Source organism: Psammomys obesus, unplaced genomic scaffold (assembly GCF_907164565.1).
Source record: "Psammomys obesus unplaced genomic scaffold, mPsaObe1.curated_primary_1811, whole genome shotgun sequence".
NCBI classification, from domain to species: domain Eukaryota; kingdom Metazoa; phylum Chordata; class Mammalia; order Rodentia; family Muridae; genus Psammomys; species Psammomys obesus.
Window position 1 is genome coordinate 1,895,610 of NW_026590809.1, and position 22,946 is coordinate 1,918,555.

Below are 22,946 nucleotides of genomic sequence, written 5' to 3' on the forward strand. Positions count from 1 at the left end.
TGTGTGTGTGTGTGTGTGTGTGTGTGTGTGTGTGTGTGTGTGTGTGTAAGGGGCTCACCACAACATGAGGAACTGTATTAAAGAGTCCCAGGATCAGGACGGTTGAGAACCACTGGGTTAGAAGGCCCATAAGAAAACTGTTTTCTGGGATTTTCAGCTTGGTAGTGTTAATGATTTATGGCATAGAAAGGGGAGTTCAGACAGTGGCTAACATAAAAGAAGCAATCCTGTCACAGGTGGCATGTTGGTGGCATGACAGTATCGGATGACACTGAGGCACCATGTCTCCATTACATGGAGCAAGTGGTGGCAAGTTGGAAAAGAAAAAAAGATGAGGTCAGTCTTACAGTACATTAACTGTAGATGCCAGGGGCCAGTGAGATTGTCCAGGAAGTAAAGGAACTTTACTGTGAAGCCTGGGACCTGAATTCAGCCCCTTTAACTCATATGGCAGGAGAGAACCACTCCCTGCAACTTGTCCTCTGACCTTTGCCCACCCACATGTAACCCCACACACAAAATAAATAACTAATTTGAAAAACGTAAAATGCCTGCTAATCGTAATATTCTCATGGTAACATCCACAAACACAGAAGTAGATACTTGGTTTAATGAATAGCTGTTACGTGGCGGACAGCTGTGGGACTTGGGAGGGGGGGCTGGGGTCTCACACAGGATTAATTTCAAGCAGGGGCAGGAGCACAGTGGACGCCGTGGTCTTCTGTGGTGGCTGCTCAGCCCTCTCGCTTTCTCCTGGTGGAACGTGCCCTTGCCCTCTTGTGCAGTCCTTGAACTTCAGTGGGCACCAAACAATAGAGCTCCAGGACGGCACCCTGCTGGAACTCGGAAGGTTCAGGGAGGAGCCTTGGCTCATTCACTTTTTCAGTCACTCTGTGACCCCTCTTGAGACCTGTACCCTAGGGTAGTGCAGAGCCAGGGTAGCCCAGACACTCCCCACTGGCAAGCCTTCCACAGAGGCCAGGTTGTTTTCTGTTGCTTGGCCTTTTTGGTAATCCATTTGTTGTTGTTTTTGTTTAAAAAAAAAAAAAAAGATTGCTCCCTTTCTTACACAGAAGGAAACTGATGCTCAGAATAGGTCCCCAAACCACACAGCTGGATTGTGGTGACAGATTCAAAGACACAGATGTTTACTCAAAAACCGTACTCCAGCCTTTATACAGGTTTTCTCCTCTCAGAAATCTTTTAGAGGATCACAGAGGATCCCCCTGACTTAGAGACAGTTTCCAGTGTGACTGCACAGCATCCCTTAAGCCATGATTTATCTCTTATCCTGAGCTGAAAGACCCTGCCAGTCCCCACAAAGTGGCAGGGGCTAGTACTGTAGATTCTGGAGTCCCAAGCTGAAAGAGGCCCTATGCTTGTGTTCAGAGGGTATCCCACAGGAGGAACCCATCCATGCCGAGAGAGGGGAGAGAGCCCAACAGAAATGCCGGCACTGTAGAAAAGGAGAGACCGTCAAAAGATTGTTCCTAATGTGGCAGGAACAGCCAGAATGAGAGAGAGCCTGGGACAGAGCAAGCTGCTTTTAAAAGGAAAGTGAACTCGGTCAGGTGCTCAGGAGAAGGTAGGGTAAACTGGCCAAGCAGGAAGTTAGGCTGACGTTGTATAATTTGCAGTTGTATTCTCTGCCTACCTTTCCTGTCTAAATCAGCCAAGAGATACCGTGATGTAAAAAACAAACAAACAAACAAAAACCTGCCCTATCCTGGGAAAGGTGCAGTTTTGTGCTTTTGTTTTTTTAATTGTTTTCTGTGACCGCTTTTCATCCCCTTGGGCTGTGGGGGCTGAAGCTCCCGCGTTTTCCCATACTCCCTGCTGGAGCCTCATCTGTTGCTTTATGCAGTCCTCCCTTAAAAATGACTGCTCTCGACATAGGCGCGGGCCGGCGGCATGTCCTTGGGCTAGAGAGCGGGACGTCGGTCTTCGGGGCATGATGTTGGTCTTCGGGACCTAACGTTTCTGGTGTCGACCAGTCCAGAGTGAATTAGAAAAATGGGTGATGTTGAGAAAGGCAAGAAGATTTTTGTTCAGAAGTGTGCCCAGTGCCACACTGTGGAAAAGGGAGGTAAGCATAAGACTGGACCCAATCTCCATGGTCTTTTTGGGCGGAAGACAGGTCAGGCCGCTGGATTCTCCTACACAGATGCCAACAAGAACAAAGGTATCACCTGGGGAGAGGATACCCTGATGGAGTATTTGGAGAATCCCAAAAAGTACATCCCTGGAACAAAAATGATCTTCGTTGGAATTAAGAAGAAGGGAGAAAGGGCAGACCTAATAGCTTATCTTAAAAAGGCTACCAATGAGTAATTCCACTGCCTTATTTACCACGAAAACAAATGTCTCATGGCTTTTAATTGTACCATAATTTAATTCGTACATCAAAATTCAGATCATGAATGGCTAACAATATTTTTGTTGGACAGTCCCAATTTAAGTAAAACTGACTTGTAGTAAAATGGATATGACCTTTTTCCAAATAACAATCCAGTTGCACATAGACTATCACTGCTCTCCCTTTCTCAAGATAAGATTGGACTCAAGTAGTAATGTTCTACTTTCCACAAAGATGGGGGTGTCACCTCAAACCCATTAAATGGTTTAGATTTATATAACTGGGCACATGAGTATGTTTAAACACTAGGAAAACTCTATCATTGTCTCAGAAACAAGAAGACTCCCCTGTGTCTCAATTTGTGCTCACTGGTCTGTTCCAGGCAGTGGCTAAACGTCAGTAAGCAACTGTCTTTCTTGATGATGCTGTTCTATTTAGAATTCCCTATGTCAAGGATGCTGCCTTTTACCACGGAAAGACACTGAGTTTGCGTAAGATATCAAATAGAGAGTATTTAATACTTAAAAAAAAATGACTGGTCTCTCAGACAGCGAGGCTAGCCTGCCACCTCCCTTCCGTCTCGTTCTGATCTCTGCTTGTCTTTTTTCCCATGACCTTACCTTACAGGATCATTGCAAATCTTCACAAAGGTTGATGATTAGATGCAGGTGCCGGGCTGGCAGGGGTTAAGAGCACCGGCTGCTCTTCCAGAGGACCAGTTTCCTTCCCAGTACACATATGGCAGCTTACAACCGTCTGTAACTCCAGGGCCACCAGCCATGTATGTAGCGCACATACAGACATGCAGGTGAGACACCCATACACAAAGTAATCATCAATTCATTAGAAAAGAAATGTGGCTAGAGAGAGTACTCTAATCATCCCTCTAGAGGAATTGTACAGTGGTTGGGCATGGAATAAAAATACCTTGTACCCGTGGTCTCAATTTTCCTTAGATTCAAGTAATCATAGGTAGAAAATACTTGGAAAAAAATGTCATGTATGCTCTAAATGCACAGATTTCTAGTACCTTATAAAATATTTACATGTATTAGTTATTAAATGAACATAAAGATGATTCAGGCAGTATGGGAGATGTGGGTGGGTTTTATGCAAATACTCTGGCATCTGTATAGTGGGGGAAGAACGAGCTGCTCTTGGAAACCTCTGGGCGGGACTCTGTCTCTGAAGGGGCGTGCTCAGTGACTGTAAGGTTGCACATCCAGAGCGGCGTCTTTCTCAAGCAGGCTGAGTAGGCATGCTGCTTTCTTCCCGATTTTGGACGCAGCCTCAACTTGTGCATTGTGGTTCCAGCCCTGCTTCTTTGCATTGTTCTAGGGTCATGAGGAGCCCTTCCTCAGATCAAGCCGCAGCTTCAGTGTTTGCTGGTCCTCTGCCACACCCCACATCTGTGCCAATCATGACTTCCCCATGGCATGAGGATCTGTTAAAAGAGGTGGAAGGAGGGAAGGCACTGGGAAATAAAACCTCTTCCCATGTCTGTTGTTGTGTCTGTTTCTGTTCCCCATCTCCCCGCACCCCAGTGATGGGCTGAACACAAATGGAGAAGACGGAGGGCGAGCTGATAACTGACCTTTCTGAGTCCCTTCTTTCTTCTGCTTATCATATACCCCCTCTGATCTTGCCCCTCTTCTTTCTAACTCTTCAGATTTTTTTTCCCTTTCCCTGTTAGAAACCGTGTCTAGCTCAGGGTGTGAGACATAGGAGACACTCAGTGTGGCTGGTTGGAACTAAGGATGTTGCTTGATAGAGCCTCTGTAGACTGTGTGAGGCCCTGTGTGTGAGTATGTATGAGTGGTTTATGCATGGAACATTTGTGTGTGTGTGTGTGTGTGTGTGTGTGTGTGTGTGTGTGTGTGTGGTGTTCAGTGTTTTCCAGCTGCTGTTGAAGAAGTAAACCATAGCAGACATTGTTTCTATGGGAACATGCATTCTGAGTTCTGATGAATCCATTGCATCCAAGCTCTGGATGGGACCATCTCAGTCAGTGGGCACTTCCCCCACAAGCCTTCTGTTCAACCTTATAACCACTTCTCATGTAAGTGAACAATGGCCGTTTCTTTGCTGAAGGACCAGAGCCAGAGAAGCCTTGTCTTCTGAGAAAATAAATATTGCATTCAGATGAGTTTGCTTCACCCAATGAACATGGGTAGTTTCTGTCAGGTGTGTTTGCAGCGTACCTGGCACATGCCAGATGGTGGCACATGAAGGATTCACACTCGAGTAAAGCAGAATGTCCCCGTAGCACTTGTATCAGACTTCACCTAAATGAGACTTGAACTCACAGCTTGGACGGTCATTTCCAGGTGTTAGCCCGTGAGTTTTGAACTGCTCTGTTCATTTGCCTGCTTCCCTGGACTTACGTAGTTCTGTTACCAAATCTAATATAAATGACTGTGGCCAAAAGCGTAGTGACATTCTCAAGTAGCCAATAGTAGTATCACCCTTTTAAAACCTCTAACTGTTTTTAACCTTTTGAAGCAGTTTTAACTGTTCCTACTGTTAAGATGTAGAACCTGGAAGCAGATAGTGTGACGTTAGTTTATGCCATTTCACATTATTTTGAGACATAACCAATTATTAATTTTGAAGTGGTTCAGCCCTCTCAATTTATTTTATTGTATTTTATTTACTTTTGTGTGTACGCTTATGTGTATATATTGTGTGATTATGCGTGTGTTTATGTATGTGAGTGCATGTTTACATATGTGCATGCATGTATATATGTGCGTGTGTGTATGTATATGTGCGTGTTTGTATGGGTGTGCACCCGCAAATGTGTGTACATGCCCATTTGAATGTGTGTGGGTCCGTGTTCATAGAGTTCACTACCATGTGGGTCCTGGTAGTCAAACACAGGTTATGAGGCTCGGGTGCTTTTACCCACTGAGCCATCCTGGTAGCCCCCACAGTTGATTTTTATTCTAGCTCTTTTTTAATTATATAAAAGAATAAATACACATCAAGAAAATGATATAAAAGTAGAATGATAAAGACTTAAAGTCCAGATACTTTCACTTTAAAAGTCTATCTGATGCCAGGCCTGGTGCTGCAGGCCTGTAATCCCAGCACTCTGGGAGGCAGAGGCAGGCATAGCTCTGTGAGTTTGAGGCCAGACTGGTGTACAAAGTGAGTCCAGGACAGCCAAGGCAACATAGAGAAACCTTATCTCAAAAATACAAAGGAAGGAAGGAGGGAGGGAAGGAGGAAAGGAAGGAAGGGGAAAGAGAAAGAGAGAAAAAGTCTGTGATAGTCCACGGGAGAATGCATGCATTTAGGAATATTGACTTTTGGGTGTTTTTTAGTTTTCTTGTAGTCTGTATACTTTCTACAACAACTGTGTTACTCTCTCCTGTATGCCATCATGTGCACATACTCGCTCATGCACACAGCTGAACGTCTCTTCAGCTTCAGACTAATTTCAGTGGCTCTGGCTTCCCAAGGTCAGTTATCTCCTCCACTCCTGTGTGTCTCTGTGTAATTCTGGAGCTGGATTGTGGGCGTTTTTATTCCTGTGGGGAATACTCCGCTGGCATTTATAAAATTTAAGATTCCCTGAAGCAAGTTTACCTTTTTTGTTTTTATTTTTTGTGTTTTCTGAGTTGTAACTTTATTTTACCTCCCCCCCCCCCCTTTTTTTTTTTCTCCCCCCCCCCTTTTCCCCCCCCCCCCCCCCCCGCTTCTTTCTATCCTCCCACCCCCTGCCGCCTCCTCCTCCTCCTAGTGTTGAGTATTACATCACTGAACAGCAGACCCGTATTGGTGCTTATCTTTTATGTTTAATAAAGCCCGATTGTTACTGGCAGGTGAACTGCCCACTTCCCCAGGACCTGCAGAGAAGCAGCCACTATCTCCAACTTAGAAGATCTCTCCCATTCAGTGTCAGCGTCTCAGATCAGTCCATAGCTTGATCTGCATCGGTGAGTGTTGGGAATCGTCTGCGTTCTGTTTTCCTGCGGTTGCGTGCTATTACAGTAGTTCTATATTCTGACTTCCACCATTGTGTGTGCGTATACTCACGCACGCAGCTCCGTAGTAGAGTACTTTTTACTTCTCTACAACAAGTGCCGATAAACTCCATTTGTTGCCGTATGAGTCTCTCATCCAACATCAGAGACGTTGCTTTTAATATGAAACTTGATCTTTGGAGTATAGTTCCCACAGTTGTGGGAAATGGAAACCCCACACAGGAGAGATTAGTTCTGTCTGAGGGAAGGAGCGATCCATCAGTTGTATGCAGAGTAACCTGAGGCTCAAAGTGTCTGAAGCACTGGGGTGAGAGGCAGACACTGCCACACTGTGCTTTTCACATGCTGAAGATGGGACTCAGGCCCCCAAGCTTGTGCCTTGGGCACTTCATTAACTGAGCCACCTCCACAGCTGGAAATACATTTCTTTTTCATAACTGGCACATGGTAGCCTCACCTTTAAATAATAGATTCATTGATGGAAAAGAAGATCAACCACCAGATTTAGAAAATTAAGACTGTTAAACAGAAAACGACACTTGCAAGTTGCTGGTCGTTTTCATATGGCAGCAGAGGCATGGATGGTGGAGGGCAGGCCCGGGTGCTGTAAGCCTGACTCAGGGAGGTGTTATTCTTACACCGAGAATGTTCTTCCAGATGTTAATCTTCCTCTTAACTTTTATTAATTTAACCTTCCTTCCTTCCTTCCTTCCTTCCTTCCTTCCTTCCTTCCTTCCTTCCTTTTATCCTTCCTTCCTTTTATCCTTCCTTCCTTTATTTGGTTTTTGATTTTTCAAGACAGGGTTTCTGTGTGTAGCCTTGGCTGTCCTGGACTCACTTTGTAGACCAGGCTGGCCCCGAACTTAGATCCATCTGCCTGCCTCTGCCTCCCTGAGTGCTGGGATTACAAGTGTGTTCTGCCATGTCTGGCCTTTAACATTTATTTTTTAATGTCCAGGGTGAACTTGATCTAGGGACTTAAAAGACAGAAAATTCGTTTTTCTTTCTGAGTGTTTTTTTAAAGGGCAATCAGTCTTTGCACCTGTGCATTCTCCACGCTGTGCACATTGTATTCTCTGCACTCACAGTTTCCAAGGGCAAGGGAGGAGATCCTGCTCCTCTGCTAGCTAGCGGTTTTTTTTTTTTTTTTTTTTTTTTGGAGGGGGAGAGGGATTATAAGATGACTTTCCCTGGTTTTGAAGAAAACAAGGGGACAAAAGGACTCCTGTCAAGCAGGGCAAGGCATTCCTTGTGTTTTTAGTGCTAGATTGCTTTCTGTGGTCAGACATTCGAGAAGAGGAACCCATGGGCAGGACCGCAGCCCAGTTTGGGAAGAGGGGAGAAACCAAACTCTTGGCGTTCTCTTAGTTTTTGTTTTCCCTGTAGCTGCTGTCAGGTTTCTTGGACCCTGCTGTTCTTGAGGTAGATGTTGGTTTTGACTGTTTAAAGCTTGGACAGTGAGATGGCTGAAGAAAGGGCTGCCTTGCAGGAGCTCTTTTAAGCCAAACCTTGAGATGGGATAAGGGCGTACACTGCCACCATTATTGCCACCACAACAGTCTCTTCTGGTGGGACCTTGTTAGTTTGTCCTTCTGGGTCTAAAAGCTGGGTAGAACCTGAGGCAGTGTGGGCTGGAATGAGGGTGGAAACTGTCAGGCAGAGATTGATGTCTTCTCGAATGGGGCAGCCCTGTCTTCCACTCTGGTATCAAGGAACTCCAAGTGAGGAATCATTGACTGGAAGATGTGAGAAGTTACTGTGTCAAGTATCCTGAAACTATGTATTCAACAGCCAGCTAAGTATATTCAGTTAAAGGAACAAGTTTGTGCTGCGTTCTTTTCTGTGGCTGAGTAATCCCGGAGGCTTTCTCTGCACTGACATCTGCTTCCTATAACTTCTTGTTTTCCTAATCATTTTGTTTGTTTGATTGTTTTTGGTTTGGTTGGGAGGGGGGCGGGGGGGATGGACGAGGTGGCATGTGCTATGGTGTTCAGACCGTGGCACTCCTGTGGAGATCAGAGAATGTCATGTGGGAGTCAGTTCTTCAGTCCACCGTGTAGAATCTGGGGATCCGGATCAGATTGTCAGGCTTGTCACCAAGCAAGCACCGTCATCTCCAAGCCGTCTCGCCTGGCACCTGTTTCTGTGTCCTGTTTCTCTGTTTTAGAACTGCCTTTTCTATCCATATAGCTTCTGTGTTATCTCTTTCCTGACCATTCATTTACTCAGCTCACACTGAATGAACAGCTAGCGTGGGCATGGTTTGTTCCTGGTGCCCACTCTCAGACAGAGGCATCTTCAAGGGTAAAGACTCATATCGAGCCAACAGATATAAAACGTGCCGTCTGTCGGCGCTAACGGCGGAGACAAAGAGCAGTTAACCCTGGACACAAGAGAAAACCATGGTTTAAATTAGGTCTCAATTCATTATGACTCAGCCAGGTGATGCAGTTGCCAAGAAGTCCGGCCTGGGCTTCGTCATCATCCTGCCCGAGAATGCAAAGAGGTCCTGCTTGCTTTCTTCCTGTCAAGCAAGACTTGGAGCGCTGTGCACTATAGTGGCTTCTTAGTCCCTAAAGATGAGACATGGCTACAACTTTTAGCTCTTTTCCAGCTCAAAGTCCCTGCCTTGATCATTATCTAGAAAACAGTACAATACACACGAACTCATTTGTGCTCTGACTCTGTGAGGGTGTGCCACTCTCTCTCCTGGTATTTTACTCTTCCTTCTGGTAAACCTTAAAGGAGAGTGAGAGAATAGGACCACGTGCTCTGTTGGCCCCCGCTGCTGCAGTTGGCTGCTGTTAGGCTCTGTCCAGTTCATCGGACCTCCCTTCAGGCGGCAGACCACTTTTTACATTCAGTCTTAGTTAACTGCCAAAGCACTAGGCATGTTTTCAGTTTAGTTTTTAATGTATGAGTTCTGTAGAAGACTCCGTTGTTCTGAGGTCAGTTCTATCCCAGGGACCTGCATGGTAGAAAGAGAGAGCAGATTCCTGGGTAGTCCCTTTTGACCTTTAGACAAGTGCCATGGCATGCACGCCCCCACATTCAAATAAATGTGATCTAAACTTTTGTTTGTTTTGTTTTTATTTTTTTTCAAGACCATGTTTCTCTGTGTAGTCCTGGCTGTCCTGGATTCACTCTGTAGACCAGGCTAACCTTGACCTCACAGAGATCCGCCTGCCTCTGCCCCCCAAGTGCTGGGATTAAAGGTGTGCGCCACCGCCTCTTGGTTTATATATCACATAGTAACTGCCCAGGTGACCATGGCTAATTGTGACTTTCTTTCATTTGTTTGAAACAGAATCTCATGTAGCTTAGGCTAGCCTCAAGCTCACTGTGTCGTTGAGGCTGGCCTTGAACTGTCTCAGTTACAGATGTGTGCTACCATGCTTGGCTGACAATGTAAATTTCAAAGGAGAGTTATTAAAGCCTTCTCTTCTCTTGTCTAAGAAGTCCACCAAGGGAGGTTATTTGTTTTGTTTTGTTTTAAGCTACATTTAAAGAAGAGAAGCCGCTTACTGATTCCCCTTGTATTTTCTGTCTCCTCAAGAAGAGCTCTGGTATACACTCTCCTAGGGTCTTCAGCAAGGTTCATCAACAGTACGTGAAGTCTGCGGACGTTAAACCAGGTCCCCTATGTTTGTCATCTCGGTTGTAAATGATTTCAAGTTGACAAGAAAATGTTGCAGTCATGCTCTCCATGGCTGACCCTGCGTTCATACGGACCCCATTGTCCAGATCCCACCATTCGGTGGTGGCTCTAGTGAACTCTCTTGCTTTACCCTCTCCATCTGGAGAGACTCGTGTTCAGAAGTGTCTGGGTTTTCAGGGACATTCCCTACAACCCAGAATTCCCGTGTAGCACTCATTTTTAAATGCTTTTTTATTTGGGGTGTGTAGGCCTCTACCTCCCTTCCACCCTCATAACCCTATGTAGGAGAGAGAAGGTTAGTGGGGAGAGAGGACCTCTTTACTTCTCCTGGCTATTCAGGGTCGATGGGTCTTTGGTGGATATACCAGCGTCCATCAACAGCAAACACAGCCAGCATTCTCCTCCCAGCCGATGCTCCCTGAAGCAGCCTCAGTCTGCCTGCTCTAAGCCGCCACACCGTCCGTCTCTGGGCTCTCCAAACTGCTACCTGCCATGTGCCGACACCGCACCCCACACTTCTCTTTCTGGTTCTTATATTCATGTCCTGAGCCCTGGGTCACACTCTTTCATGCTGCATATGGAAGGCCGATACCAGCTGGCAGAACGCATGCCCCACACGAGGCAGCTAACCGCTCTGAACAAACTACAGCCCAACTCAAATCCCACACTTGGGATTAAAACAAAAACATATTTCCAAAATATGACTGAGTTTACAAAAAACCCAAAACTTCCATTACAGTCCTAGGAAGCAGGCTGCCCCTGCGGAGTGCCCCTGCCATGCGAGAAGACAGGCGACTCCTTGAACCAAGAGACTCGGTGATTGTTGTGATACCAGCATTTTTCTTGTGGGATTTGATTGGGCCACAGCCTCCCTTAGAAGATGGCTTGGGAACAACTGGCATAATTTCGTTCGTTTGAAAACATTTGAATATAACCAGACTTTTCAGTTGAAGGCATCTATTTAAAATTCATCAATGAGAGCTGGAGAGATGGCTTAGAAGTTAAGAGCGCTGGCTGTCTTCCAAAGGACCTGGGTTCAATTCCCAGCACCTACACGGCAGTGTCCAACTGTCGTGACTTCTGGCCCCTGTGGGTACCAGACACACATATGGAATGCACATGCAGAAAGAATTCATACATATGAAATGATAAATTAATTAAAAAAAATAAAATTCCTCGAATAAAGCACCTTAGTAATAGCTGAAGATTAAATTCCATTTAGATTCCTTTTAAAGAGCCTGTGGATTTCTGTAAGACTCTGGCCTATTTCATGCCCTTGCTATTCTGGTGGCCTGAAGGTGGCTTTGTCTCCTTTGCTTGTTGGTGGCACCTGCAAGGTCAGACTCCTCACTTACCTGTCTTGTCTCTCAGCATGTATCACAAAGTGATGAGAGGCTAGAGGAAGGTCTGACATTAAGCTCTCTCTTGCTTTCTGCTTCCTTTGACCCTTGGAGACCCTTACATTGCTTATATCTCAGAACAGGAAATGGGGGTAATGGCCTCAAACCTTTGTTTGTTTGTTTGTTTTATGAGACAGGGTTTCTCTGTGGAGCTGTGGCTGTCCTGGACTTGCTTTGTAGACCAGGCTGGCCTCTAACTCACAGGGATCTGCCTGCCTCTGCCTCCCTGTGCTGGACCTGCAGCACCCCACCCCACTAGCCTCAGACTCTTGAATATTTAGTTTCTTGGCCTCTCAGCACTGCTGCCATTTTAGCCGGGGGACTGTTGTGGGGGGTGCCTGTGTTATAGGGCGTGTAGTTAATAGTATATTTGGTCTCTAATCACCAAATGTCTCCAGCCATTGATGTCCCCTGGGGGCAAAATAGCCCCCAGCTCTCTGGTAAATGCAGAGCAGGGCCACCAGCAAAGGATCTGAGTTCAGCTTTGGAAGGGACCGGAGCATAGCCTACTGTCCTCCGGAGCACTCTTCCCTACCCCAGCTCTGAATTAGTGAATATTAAAAAAAATGTGTGTGTGTAAAGTGGGTTGGAATTGTATGATTAGTGGGTTCAAGTTTATTTACAGAAGATGAACTTGTTTTGTTTTAAACATTTATTTATTTATCTATTTATTTATGGCATGGGTAGATGCGTGGGAATCATGAGGTGTGTGGAGGTCAGAGGACAGTTTGTGGGAGCCAATTCTCTCCTTCCGCCATGCGGGTCCCGAGGATCAAACTGAGGTTATCAGGCTTGTTGGTAAAACAGCCTCGCCTGCCGAGCTGCCTCACCAACCATAAGAAAGTACAAGCTTTTCTAGGCTCGTTGCCATCCCAGGAAGACTAATGTCAAGACCCTTTTAAATGCAACTCACTGGAAACTGGGTTCTGGCGCAGCCCTGTGGAACTGTGTCCCAGCTTCTTGAGAGATTACTTTAAGTACTCATGTCAAGAGAGAGACGATGATTTCCCCCCCTTCCCCCCGAAAAGTCCCAGCTTCGTTTTTCTCTCTTGAAGATCGAGATGAGGCTGATTGTAGAAGCGTGTACCATGCGTGACTCCTGCCGTGGTTGTTATGTTTTATAAGGGGTGTTTTGAGTCTTACTAGGTTTTCTCACATGAAGGTAAGAACACCAAATTAAATATTAGCTGCTTGTGGTTATTTTAAGACTCATCTCAATAACCAGGAGAATTTGGTTCTCACACTTTGTACTTTCTGATTACAAACAGCTTTTAAATGGGTTTATGTTGTGTCTCATCGGAGCTTACAGCGGCTCAGCAACGAGGCACGCTTCGGAACAGACATGAGGCAATTTGGAGTTTCTCTTGCGTGTCAGCTCTTTCTGCTTTGATCTTTATCATTCTTGCCCTGTCTTTTCAAAGATTCTGTTTGGAGGGCCTTTCTTCAGTGAGATCACAGGAGAAAATGGCAGGTCGAGGACGCCGTGCTGCGGAGTGCGCAGACACCTGTGTTTGAGGTAGATCTGAATCCAGCTGACCCGGGCTTTCACGGCCCTTGGTGTGGCCAGTGTCCTATCTAGATTTAGTCAATTATTCTTTCTTCTTCTGTTTGGTTTCCGTGTAGTCCGTAGACAGTCACACTTAGACATAACAAAAATGTTTCTGAAAAGTTGTGGATAAGTATTTTTATAGAACAAAGAAGGTTTCAGGTGACTTTGCTAGCTGAATTTCTGCTAATGTTCTCATTGCTTCATAGACAGAGTGGTCATGATCAGGCTCTCAGTTCTCTCTTTTCGTAACCTCTTTTAAAGATTAAACTTGATAAAATCTCTCTGGAAAAGCTCTTTACTGTGTGTTGGTGATTTATTTGTTCAAAATTAATAACTGCAAAACCTGCCTCTCTGCATTTTGTCTTTGGAATTTCTTATCAGGGAGACCTTTTTTTTTTTTTTTTTTTTTTTTTCAGAACAAATCTTTTGGCAGGCATCAAGAAGTTAATTATTCCTGCAAGAAATTCTGTTTGGAACTTTTCGAAACATTGCAGTATCTATGCTGATTTAACTTAAAAAAAATGGATTCTAGGTTGAATAACTGCAGAGTCCTGGCAGATGTGACCATGTCAGATGTCTTGGCCTACCCTCAGTTGAGGGGACTTTCCCACTTTCTGCAATCTCCCATATTAATATGTGGGAGTTTTGTGGAGGGCCTGTGTTACACTGAAATGCTCATCTTTTCATGCTGTGTGCAGTCCTGTGTGAACAGAGGTTCTGTGTATGTCTGCATGTGTTTAAAAGAAACGAAAAGGAATAGCGAGAGAGGTTTCAGTTTGCAGTGGTAGTTATTTTTAGCCTTGGTCATGAAATCAAGAGATCCTTAACTTTGCAGTCAGTTGCTCAGCGTGTGAAATGGAGCGTGCTGTCGAAACAGTCCATCGTATGTGGTGATGAAGTGCAGGCCCTCGGAGTTTCTAACCCATCATCCCTCAGTGTATGCTGTTGTGCAGGCCAGCCCTGTGTACTTCCAGGCAGGCTTCAGTGGGAACTTTGCATCTGGGAGTCAAAACTGAATCAAAGAATGCTGTTTCCTGGAAGGGTGGCTTTAAGGATGAGCATCCCAAGTCCCCGAGTATGTCCTTCTCCATCACCTCCAGTTTCAGGTTCTGCACGGGCCTCATGTTCCCAGCCCTGGCCTCTCTCTGACCTGGTGCCTTTGGCCATAGAAGACTCCACACCACCAGAGCCTGGTGCCCAGGAGGGGGTCAGAGAATAGTTATGGACAGTTATGAGCCACCATGTGGGTTCTGGGAACAGAACCTGGGTCTTCTGCAAGAATAGTGCTCCTAACCACTGAGCAGTGTCTCCAGCCTGAAAATCCTTGTTTTAAAAGAAGTCACAGTTTATTCATTGTATATCCCGATTGAAGCCCCCTTCCTCCATTCCCCCATTCTCCTAGTCCACTGAAAGGGAGAGTTCTCCACCATTGCCATCTTCCCTTAGCTTGTTAAGTCTCATCAGGACTTTCTGGATCCTCTTCCTCCATGGTCTGGCAAGGCTGCATCACCAGGGTTGAGTGATCAAAGAGCAGGCAACCAAGTTCATGATAGAAGTGAAAAAAATAAAATAAAATAAATTAAAGAAAGGAAGTCATTTAAGTATTGATGTTTGCGTCAAGGCTTTAAAATTCAAGCAGCAGATAGGATAGCAGTGTTTAGTGACTAGAAGGATTTTTTGTTTTTTTTCCATTGTGGAGTGAAAGGACCTTCCACTTGCCAACCCTGAGTCATTTTAGAGGACATCAGACTCTTGACACACCTTCTGTCCACTGTAAGATTGGCACTGACTTTGCACAACTAGGTTTTGAGATCCTGGGCTAGACATGAAGCCAGAGGTGGGCTACTCTCCCCTGCTTCTCTGACCACAGGGGCAATTAGCACTATTTACTAAGCAGGATGCTCCATGAGAAGGAAGGTGTCAAGGAGGACACAGCTCCTTTTCCTGCACAGTTTATGTCACACAGTCACGCTGGCGTTAGAGGACTTGTATTCTGGCCCCCGTGTGGGAGTAGGTAGCGTTATACTGGGCTTAGTGTTTCTTTTACTGACTCCAGTTAAGACGTAGAAAACATCACTTAGCTCCTGAACTGTAGTTCTCAGCCCCCCCTCCATCCTGAGCCCCACATATTGATGAATCATGCTCATTCACTCTGTCTATCATCTATCTTCTATTTACCTATCATCTATCTATCCATCCCTCTACCTACCTACCTATCAATCTACCTATCTTGAACATACTTCCCCTCTTATTCCGCTTCACCTCTTTGTTCTCACCCCTTACTCCTGGCCTTCCTTTCCACACTATAAGAAGATTAAGCCCTCTTACCTGTGAGTCATGGTCTCGCTATGCTTTTATAATTATAATCATCAGGCTTTTGATGCCTACTCTTTTTAGTTCAAGATAGTCTTAGCCAAGCTGCTAAAGGCGGATTAATTTATATACTGTCATGATAAGCAATTTAACAATCCATAGAGATGCAGACAGACAGACAGAACTGTAGAATGGCCCATTCTTCTAGTTAAGGCAAACCCGCCTAGCAAGCTCACAAAAAATAATTTGGGTGATTATATATTATACCTTAAGAGATCTGTCTAAAATAGACTATCACCACTTCTGAGAATTCAAGAAGTAGGAAAGTTAGATTATTATAAAAGAACTGTTGCTTTTGCAAAGGAATTTAACCTCAGAATCTTTTATAGTAGCAAGCATCTTCAGTACCTTTAAAATGTAAAAATGAATTGCTTCTTAACATTTTAGCCAAGGTCAGGTGTGAAATGTACCATGACTTGAAGAAGTTTGGCTCCCATGTGACAGACACACACGCCCTGAGCAGCACTCCTGAGCAGCACTGCTAAGCATGAAGCAGTTTTGGGGTGTGAGGACTTGAGAGTTTATTTGTGTTGTATTGGGGTTTGCTGTCCTACATTTCCCTCTCCTGTGTCCCTGTCCACAACCAAAGAAGTACCTTTGACCTTGGCTGCTGACTGAGGGAGCCAGTCCTTCATCGACTTAACTTTTCTGTAGAGATAGGAACGCAGTTCCAATGCCAGCACTACCCCTCAGTGGTTCTGACAAGATGCCTGACTCCATAGGAGGCTTATTTTTGACCTATTACATGAGCACCTTCATCAGAGGGCTTGTGTGCTGTGATAGACATCAGCATGTATTGCTTTTCCTGCTTTTATTGCTTGTGTGTGTGTGTGTGTGTGTGTGTGTGTGTGTGTGTGTGTGTGTGTATGTGTGCGCATGCACGCATGTACCTTAGGAAGCCAGAGGGGAGTGCTATATCTCCAGGAGCTGGAGTTCAGGTGGTTCGGTTCAGTACTGGAGAGTGAATTTGTGTCCACTGGAAGTGCTCTTACTGCTGAGCTCTCTCTGCAGCCCTGCCCCCAGCATGTGTGTTTCTAAGGGGTCTGTGCTGGTTTGTTTTGTCAGCTTGACACAAACTCGGGTTATTTGGGAAAAGGGAAGCTCAGCTGAGAAAATGCCTGCATCAATCTGGTCTGTAGGCAAGTCTGTGGTCATTTTCTTGATTGATGCTTGGTGGTGAGGGGTCCAGCCCACTGCGGGGGGCGGGGGGGAGGTACCATCCTGAGTTGCCACAAGCCATTATGAAGCCGTAAGCAGAGTTCCTCCATGGCCACTGCTTCAATTCTTGCCTTGACTTCCCTTAAAGGTGGCCTTTGATTAGATATGTAAGCCAAATAAACACTTTCCTTCCCAAGACTGCTTTGCATCATGGTCTTTATGGCAGCAATAGAAAGCAAACTCAGACAGAACCTGTCACAAAGCGGGCACGTAGCAAAAGGGCTTCTTGCCCTTTTTCTGCGTGAGCAGCCACTACCGTCTCACCTGCAATGTCTGCAGCCCCACAAGGGGAGGGCTGTGAGCGTCAGGAGCACTCTGTGGTAGCTGCACACAACAGGCTCTTCCCATGGCCCCTGGAGTCAGGCAGCCTGCATTCACATCAGCTGACTCTGTGCTCCTGAAGAGTGTCTTCCTGTTAGGGCCTCACCTTCCTGCTCTGCAAACTGAGGATAATAGCGTCCACCTACCGGACTCCTGGCAGTCCCACAGCCGCATGGAGTGTACAGAGCACGCCTACAGTGTTGTACAGGGAACGGCGTTGTGTTGTTAGATCAGACTTTGAAATCGCAGGGGCCAGCAGGAGGCTTTTTAACAGCTAAAGCTCATTGGAGGAAGCCCTCACTTCCGAACACTCAGGCCTTGGCTGCATCTTTAATAAGAGGTAGCTGTCTTCTTAGGAGCTGGCCCGGTCTTTCATCTCTTCCCTGCTCCCTGCATCCACTCTGGCTGGCTTTTGTTATTAATGTGGAGCGGCTGAAGTCATTGACTTGGGTGAAGGCCAGGCAGCATTAGTGAAGTCATATATTACTTTCCTGGACTGGTCATGAGCAGGATGATGGAAGTCAGGGGGCCAGGGAAGCTGCCTCTCTAGGCAGCCCACATGAAAGGTGTGTTTGTTTTCTTCATCGTATTTGTGTGAATAGATCAAAGTCCTGTTCACTGTCTGTACAACCCCTTTCCCCACTGGGGCGTCCTTTTCTTCTCTGCTTAGGCCGACTACCACTGTCTTTGTCACACATCTTTCTTTTTTCATTTGCTATTTCATTGCAGAAAAAAACAGTCTTGTCTATTTCAAGCAGGCAGAATTGTCCAGTGAGACTGGATGCTTCTGTAGGGTCTTTGTAATATGCTAGGTCAGGTGGCTATTTTTGAGTCTGTGTTACTTGTGTTTGTTTTTCCTCTGCTGTGCAGAGTTCCCATTGAAAGAACCAGTAAAAGACAGCTGAGGAGTACAGTTGAAGAACACATTTGTTTTTCTGCTCTGCTGTGGTATTTGGGGCTTGGGAAACTGTTTGGGGAAAGGCGGCGGAATTTTACTAGGCGTTTTTCTGAACTTTCTACCTGCTCTTTCCTGGAATACTCCTTGCTTGGCTCTGGAGAGGTTCCAGGCTTTGAAGAGCACAGATGCTTGGGGAGCAGAGGCAGTTTGGACGATCTGTTGGCGTCGTGAAAGGAGAAACTGTTTGCCAGGGAAGATACAGTCTGGGAAAGAGCGCGGAGGCTCATGTGACCCTCAGAGTGGGACAGGACTGTGCTGTCCGCCTGAGCGGTTGAGCTTTTAAAAAAAATGTTTTTAATTATTAATATCTGAAAAGAACTATGTGGCCTCAGATTCTGTTTTGTTTTGGTGGTTATGGGAAAGATAAAAGTATTCCTACTTAAACTTTCTTTTAAGTTATGTTTCTAAATGATTGGGGTCGGAGGTTTCTGCTGTGAAGTAAAAACTGATTTCCACTGACATTAGGCACTTCTGAATTGTAGTACTTGTGCAGTCCATTCAGATTTCAATAGTTTGCGTGAGTGTTTCTCTATTTTCTCAGTTCAAAATCAGTAATTGTGAATCGTAACTCCTAGGAAAAGTCTACTTCCATAATGCCCACAGATACACGAAAACTCTACAAACCCCCTCGGTAGTTACTGTTAATCTAAGAAAGTGTGGACGCCACTGGTGTGTTGTGGTGTGCCTGGGCCCTCTCTGCAGGCTTCTTTGTCATGTTGTGGCACCTGCTGATTTTTCCTGAGAGGCCACTGCCAGTTGCTTGGGCCCTCACTCACTGTTTAATTTGTGGGCTTCCCGGAGTCCAGTGATTCAGAGAGGTGAGCTTGTACCATTCCCCATTTTCACCCTCCTACCACAGTGAAAGGGGAACTCTATTCTTTTAGTTCCATGGTGTTTTTAATACCTAGGTCTCTTAAAACATGTGCTGGACTAGGCATGGCAGTCCATGTCTTTAATCCCAGCACTTGGAAGGCTGAGGCAGAAGAGTGTAGTGTTCAGGTAAGTTTAAGTACACAATGAGACTTTGTCTTCAAAAAAAACAAACCATATGTGTGTGTGGCGTTGTGTGTATAGGCTGCATGTAACGAGGTCTACTGCTTGCCTGGCATATGTGAGGCCCTGAGTTAAACTCCAGACAATAGTAAAACCATATTGTTATGGTATAGTATAGAGAAATTCAAATTCTTAAGTTATAAAGAGGAAAACAATTATTGAACCGATTGTAGAGGACGTGCTGCGTTTTTAACAGTGTTAAAATGTAGAAATAGTTACTTTCATGTTAATTTTATATGCATATATCTGTTTGATTTTTGTTTGTGTTTTCCTGGATTTTGGAGCCAGGATCACAGGCTAGCCTTGAACTCCTGTTTTTCCTGTCTCCATCTCTGTGTATACCAGTGCATCGAGCCACCCTGGTCATCATCTTTGTAAAAATACTTTAGGTCTCATCAGGAGTGGCTGCATTGCCTTCCTCTGTGGCCTGCTAAGGCTGCTCCCCCCTCAGGGGGAGGTGATCAAAGAGCAGGCCAATCAGTTCATGTCAGAGACATCCCTGTTCTCATTACTATGGAACCCACTTGGACACTGAACTGTCATGGGCTACATCTGAGCAGGGGTTCTAGGTTATCTCCATGCATGGTATTTGGTTGGAGTATCAGTCTCAGGAAAGACCCCTGTGCTCAGATTTTTTGGTTCTGTTGCTCTCCTTGTGGTGCTCCTGTCCATCAGAAGGAAGGAAAAGAAGACCTCCCCTATCAGTAACTTGGGTAGGGGCATGCCTGGAGAAGGAGGAGGAAGGGAGGGATTGGGAGGGCAGGAGGGAGAGAGCTACAGGGGGGATACAAAGTGAATAAAGTGTAATTAATAAAAAAAAATTTAAAAAGAGGAGAAATAAAAAAAATAATTTAAAACTGTCTGGAGAGCTGAGTTTATAAAACAGAGTATGTGGGCATATTTCCTATACCCCAGATTATTCTTGGCAAATATTATTTAAAGAGCTGCATAGTTTTGTATCTGGTATGTTTTTTTCTTATAAAGAGTTAGAGAAAAATGTGCATTAAAATTAAAGAGCACAGTTTGAACATGTCTCCTTTCTTCTCTTTTGTTTTTTTAAAAGCTATCTTGTTTGTGTGTGTGCTCATGTGCATGCATTTGTCAGAGGCTGGCATGTGTACCTTCCTCAGTTGTTCTCCACCGTATTTTTGAGAGAATCTCTCATTGAACCTGGAACTCACAGATTGCATTAAACTGGCTGACCAGGGAGCCCCAGGTCCTTTCTCTGCCTCCTCCATGCTATGATTACAGGTTCTATGTGGGTGCTGGGACTTAAACTCAGGTCTTCATACTTCTGTGTCAAACATTTTACTGACCGTACCATCTCCCCAACACCCCTGTGCCTTTTAAACAAAAATCTTAAAGGCACTGTGTCATGTAACAGGCTGCCCCTGAACCCCTGATCTTCCTAACTGCACCTCCCTAATGCTGGGTGTGCGGTTGCTTTTGTCACCTTGACACAAGCTGCAGTCATTCTGGAAGAGGGCACCTGGGTTGAGTAAGCCTGGGCTGGTGGCCCTGTGTCCTGTAAGAAAAAGCAGGCTGAGCAAGCCATGGGAAGCAAGCCAGTGAGCAGCACTGCCATGGCCTCTGCCTCAGCTCCTGCCTCCGGTCCCTGCCGTGTTTGAGTCCCTGTCCTCACTTCCTTGGATGATGAACTAAGATGTGGAAGTGTAGGTGGAGTAACCCTTTCCTCCCCAAGTTGCTTTTGATCATGGTGTTTCTTTCATCACAGCAGGAGAAACTAAGCGACTGGGATTCCTGGACTGAAAAACCACACTCACCTAGTTATTCTTTTCTAAGTTTAAAGATAATTAATTTCAAACTTTAATTGAGAATATGCAGATTTTGTGTTTACGCACAGAAGACCTAATCTTTGCAAAATTTTTATAACAAACATTATATATATATATGCATATATATGTATATATAATAGAAATCCTTTATGTAGCAACAATTAGTTTAATTGGCTGTTATTCATAGCTATTAAATCAGTACAATTTTCAAACAATCAACTTTTATCCCTCTTTAAACAAACAAACAAAAAAATCAATTTTCCCTTTAAATTTGAAGCAAGGTTAACTGTTTTTGCAATTGACTTTTGCAATTGACTACTTGTGATGTTGTCCCAGAGTATACTTGACTGTCCTTGATCCTCCAGGCTGTACAGGACAAGAAAGGCCATGGATGGCAGTCAAGGAAACAGAGCCAGATGGTCCCATTAAGGGAGCCAAGTGTCCAGCTGCGATGGATGCCACACCAGACAGACAGGGCAGGAGAATCATTTCACTGTACCAGTGGGCTTTGCCACTACTTAGCAGGCTCTGCTCAACCCAGTGCAGCAGGCATCTAGACTTCTAACATCCACTGGGCAAGCAAGGAGGAAGTGATGGCACCAGCCAGTCCTTGGGGCTGTCTGGTGAAATCCACTCTTTGGCATTCTCATAGTTTTTCAACGGAATCTGGTTAAGTTATTTAACCTTGTGTTACTGGTTTAGTTGGCTCCTAAAGGAGAGTCATAATTAAACCAGAGCCATCTGCCAGTGGATCTTAGTGTTGCCTTTCAGTCTGAAAATTGAAACCCAGAGTCACAAAGCCATCTCTTAAGTATTGTGCTACAACGGACTAAAATATTACTGTGGTTTGTTTTTCACCCAACAGAGCTGATTTTGGGGAAAGAATGTGGTTAGGAACTGCATGTCCCCAAGACATCTGTGCAGCTACTCCTGAGCCTCTTTTCTAAAAGTGACAATAGTAATTGTTTTCAAGATAAGAGGGAGGTTGCGTATAAGAGCATGACACTGACTTGGCCTTTGCAAGATATCATATACTTCGATATTAGAAGATTGTGGCAAGTCACCAGGTCCCACTGTGTGGGTGTATGGTTGGAGCATTGGGGTTTTGGAGGTCTTTGTTGAATAAAGTCGGTTTTCCTTTCTGAATCAATTACAGTCTTGTTCCCTGAACTAAGCTTGGAGATGCAAATCGTTATTAAAAGAGCTCCAAAGTCCATTGAACTAAACAACAACAAAAAAACACTTTGGCTCATTTTCTCTCCACCCTCCTTCCTTTCTCCCTTCCTCCCTCCCTTCTTCCCTCCCTCCTTTCTCTACCTCCTTCCCTGCCTCTCTTCCTTCCTTCCTCCAGCCCAAGTAATTCCATCCTGTTTCTCCGTCATCCTGAAAGCTGCTTCTGTCCTCACATTCAAATGTAGGTTTCTCCTAATTTCATTTCAGCTCACGAGAGAGTAGGTGATCTATATCTGTCTAGGTCATTTTCAGTCGCATCCATTTATTCGGAGCAGTCATTTGACCATAGCTTCACAGGAAGTTGTGAAATACGCACTTCAGCGGATGTGTTCTGTTACTATAGAATAGGGATAAGGAATCAGTGGAGCTAATAGTGTCAAACCAGCCGTCACCTGTACTTGTAAATAAAATTACACTGGGACACAGCCATGCCCTTTGTCCTGTGGATGGTCTGTGTCTCCTTTCATAGCACAGTGGACAAGCTGAGGAGTTCCCTGAGAACATACGGACTTCAAAAAGTACCATATTTGCTACCTTGTCCTTCTCAGAAGCTTGCTGACATCTGCCAGAAAAAAATGGAGAAATGAAATTGTAGGAGTAACCAACAGTTTGTACCACATGTGCAGCGTGGTAAACTGTGAGTCACCGCCTTGAAAAGACACTGCTGGGACCTCGTGCTTATGAAGACCAGTAGCTAGCAGAAAGGATAGTTGCTGTGTAAGTAACGGTTGAGAAACACTGTTCAGGGACAGATTTTTGGAGCGAGGCAGGAAGTTATTTGGTGAGGGCAAAGAATAAGGGTGCAGAAAGTTGCTTTTTTTGGGGGGGGCTGGCTAGAGAGATGAGCACTTTTTGCTCTTCAGGAGGACCTGAGTTCACTTCCCAGCACCCACAACAGGGAGCTCACAACTGCTTGTAACTCCATGTCCTGGGGATCCAATGCCTTTCTTTAGCCACTGTGGGTAAACACACACACACACACACACAATCTCTTTTTTTAAAGTTGCTTCTCATGTAAACTTCTACTTTTCATGTGACATGT

The 22,946-nt window shown here is 45.1% G+C and overlaps 2 protein-coding genes across 2 annotated transcripts in view; both read left to right on the forward strand.

The window, feature by feature from the left end:
- The window catches only part of Gab1 (GRB2 associated binding protein 1), a 111,952-nt gene that overhangs the window by 27,087 nt on the left and 61,919 nt on the right, over positions 1-22,946 (forward strand). The gene's annotated exons all lie outside the window — the stretch shown is intronic.
- On the forward strand, positions 2,014-2,521 carry LOC129678293 (cytochrome c, somatic-like). The gene has a single exon (XM_055609037.1). It carries the CDS (start codon positions 2,014-2,016, stop codon positions 2,329-2,331), a length of 318 nt encoding a protein of 105 aa, XP_055465012.1. The 3' UTR covers positions 2,332-2,521.

Coding starts and splice junctions, on each gene's coding strand:
- LOC129678293 (XM_055609037.1), top strand. CDS start 2,014: ATGGGTGATGTTGAGAAAGGCAAGAAGATTTTTGTTCAGAAGTGTGCC.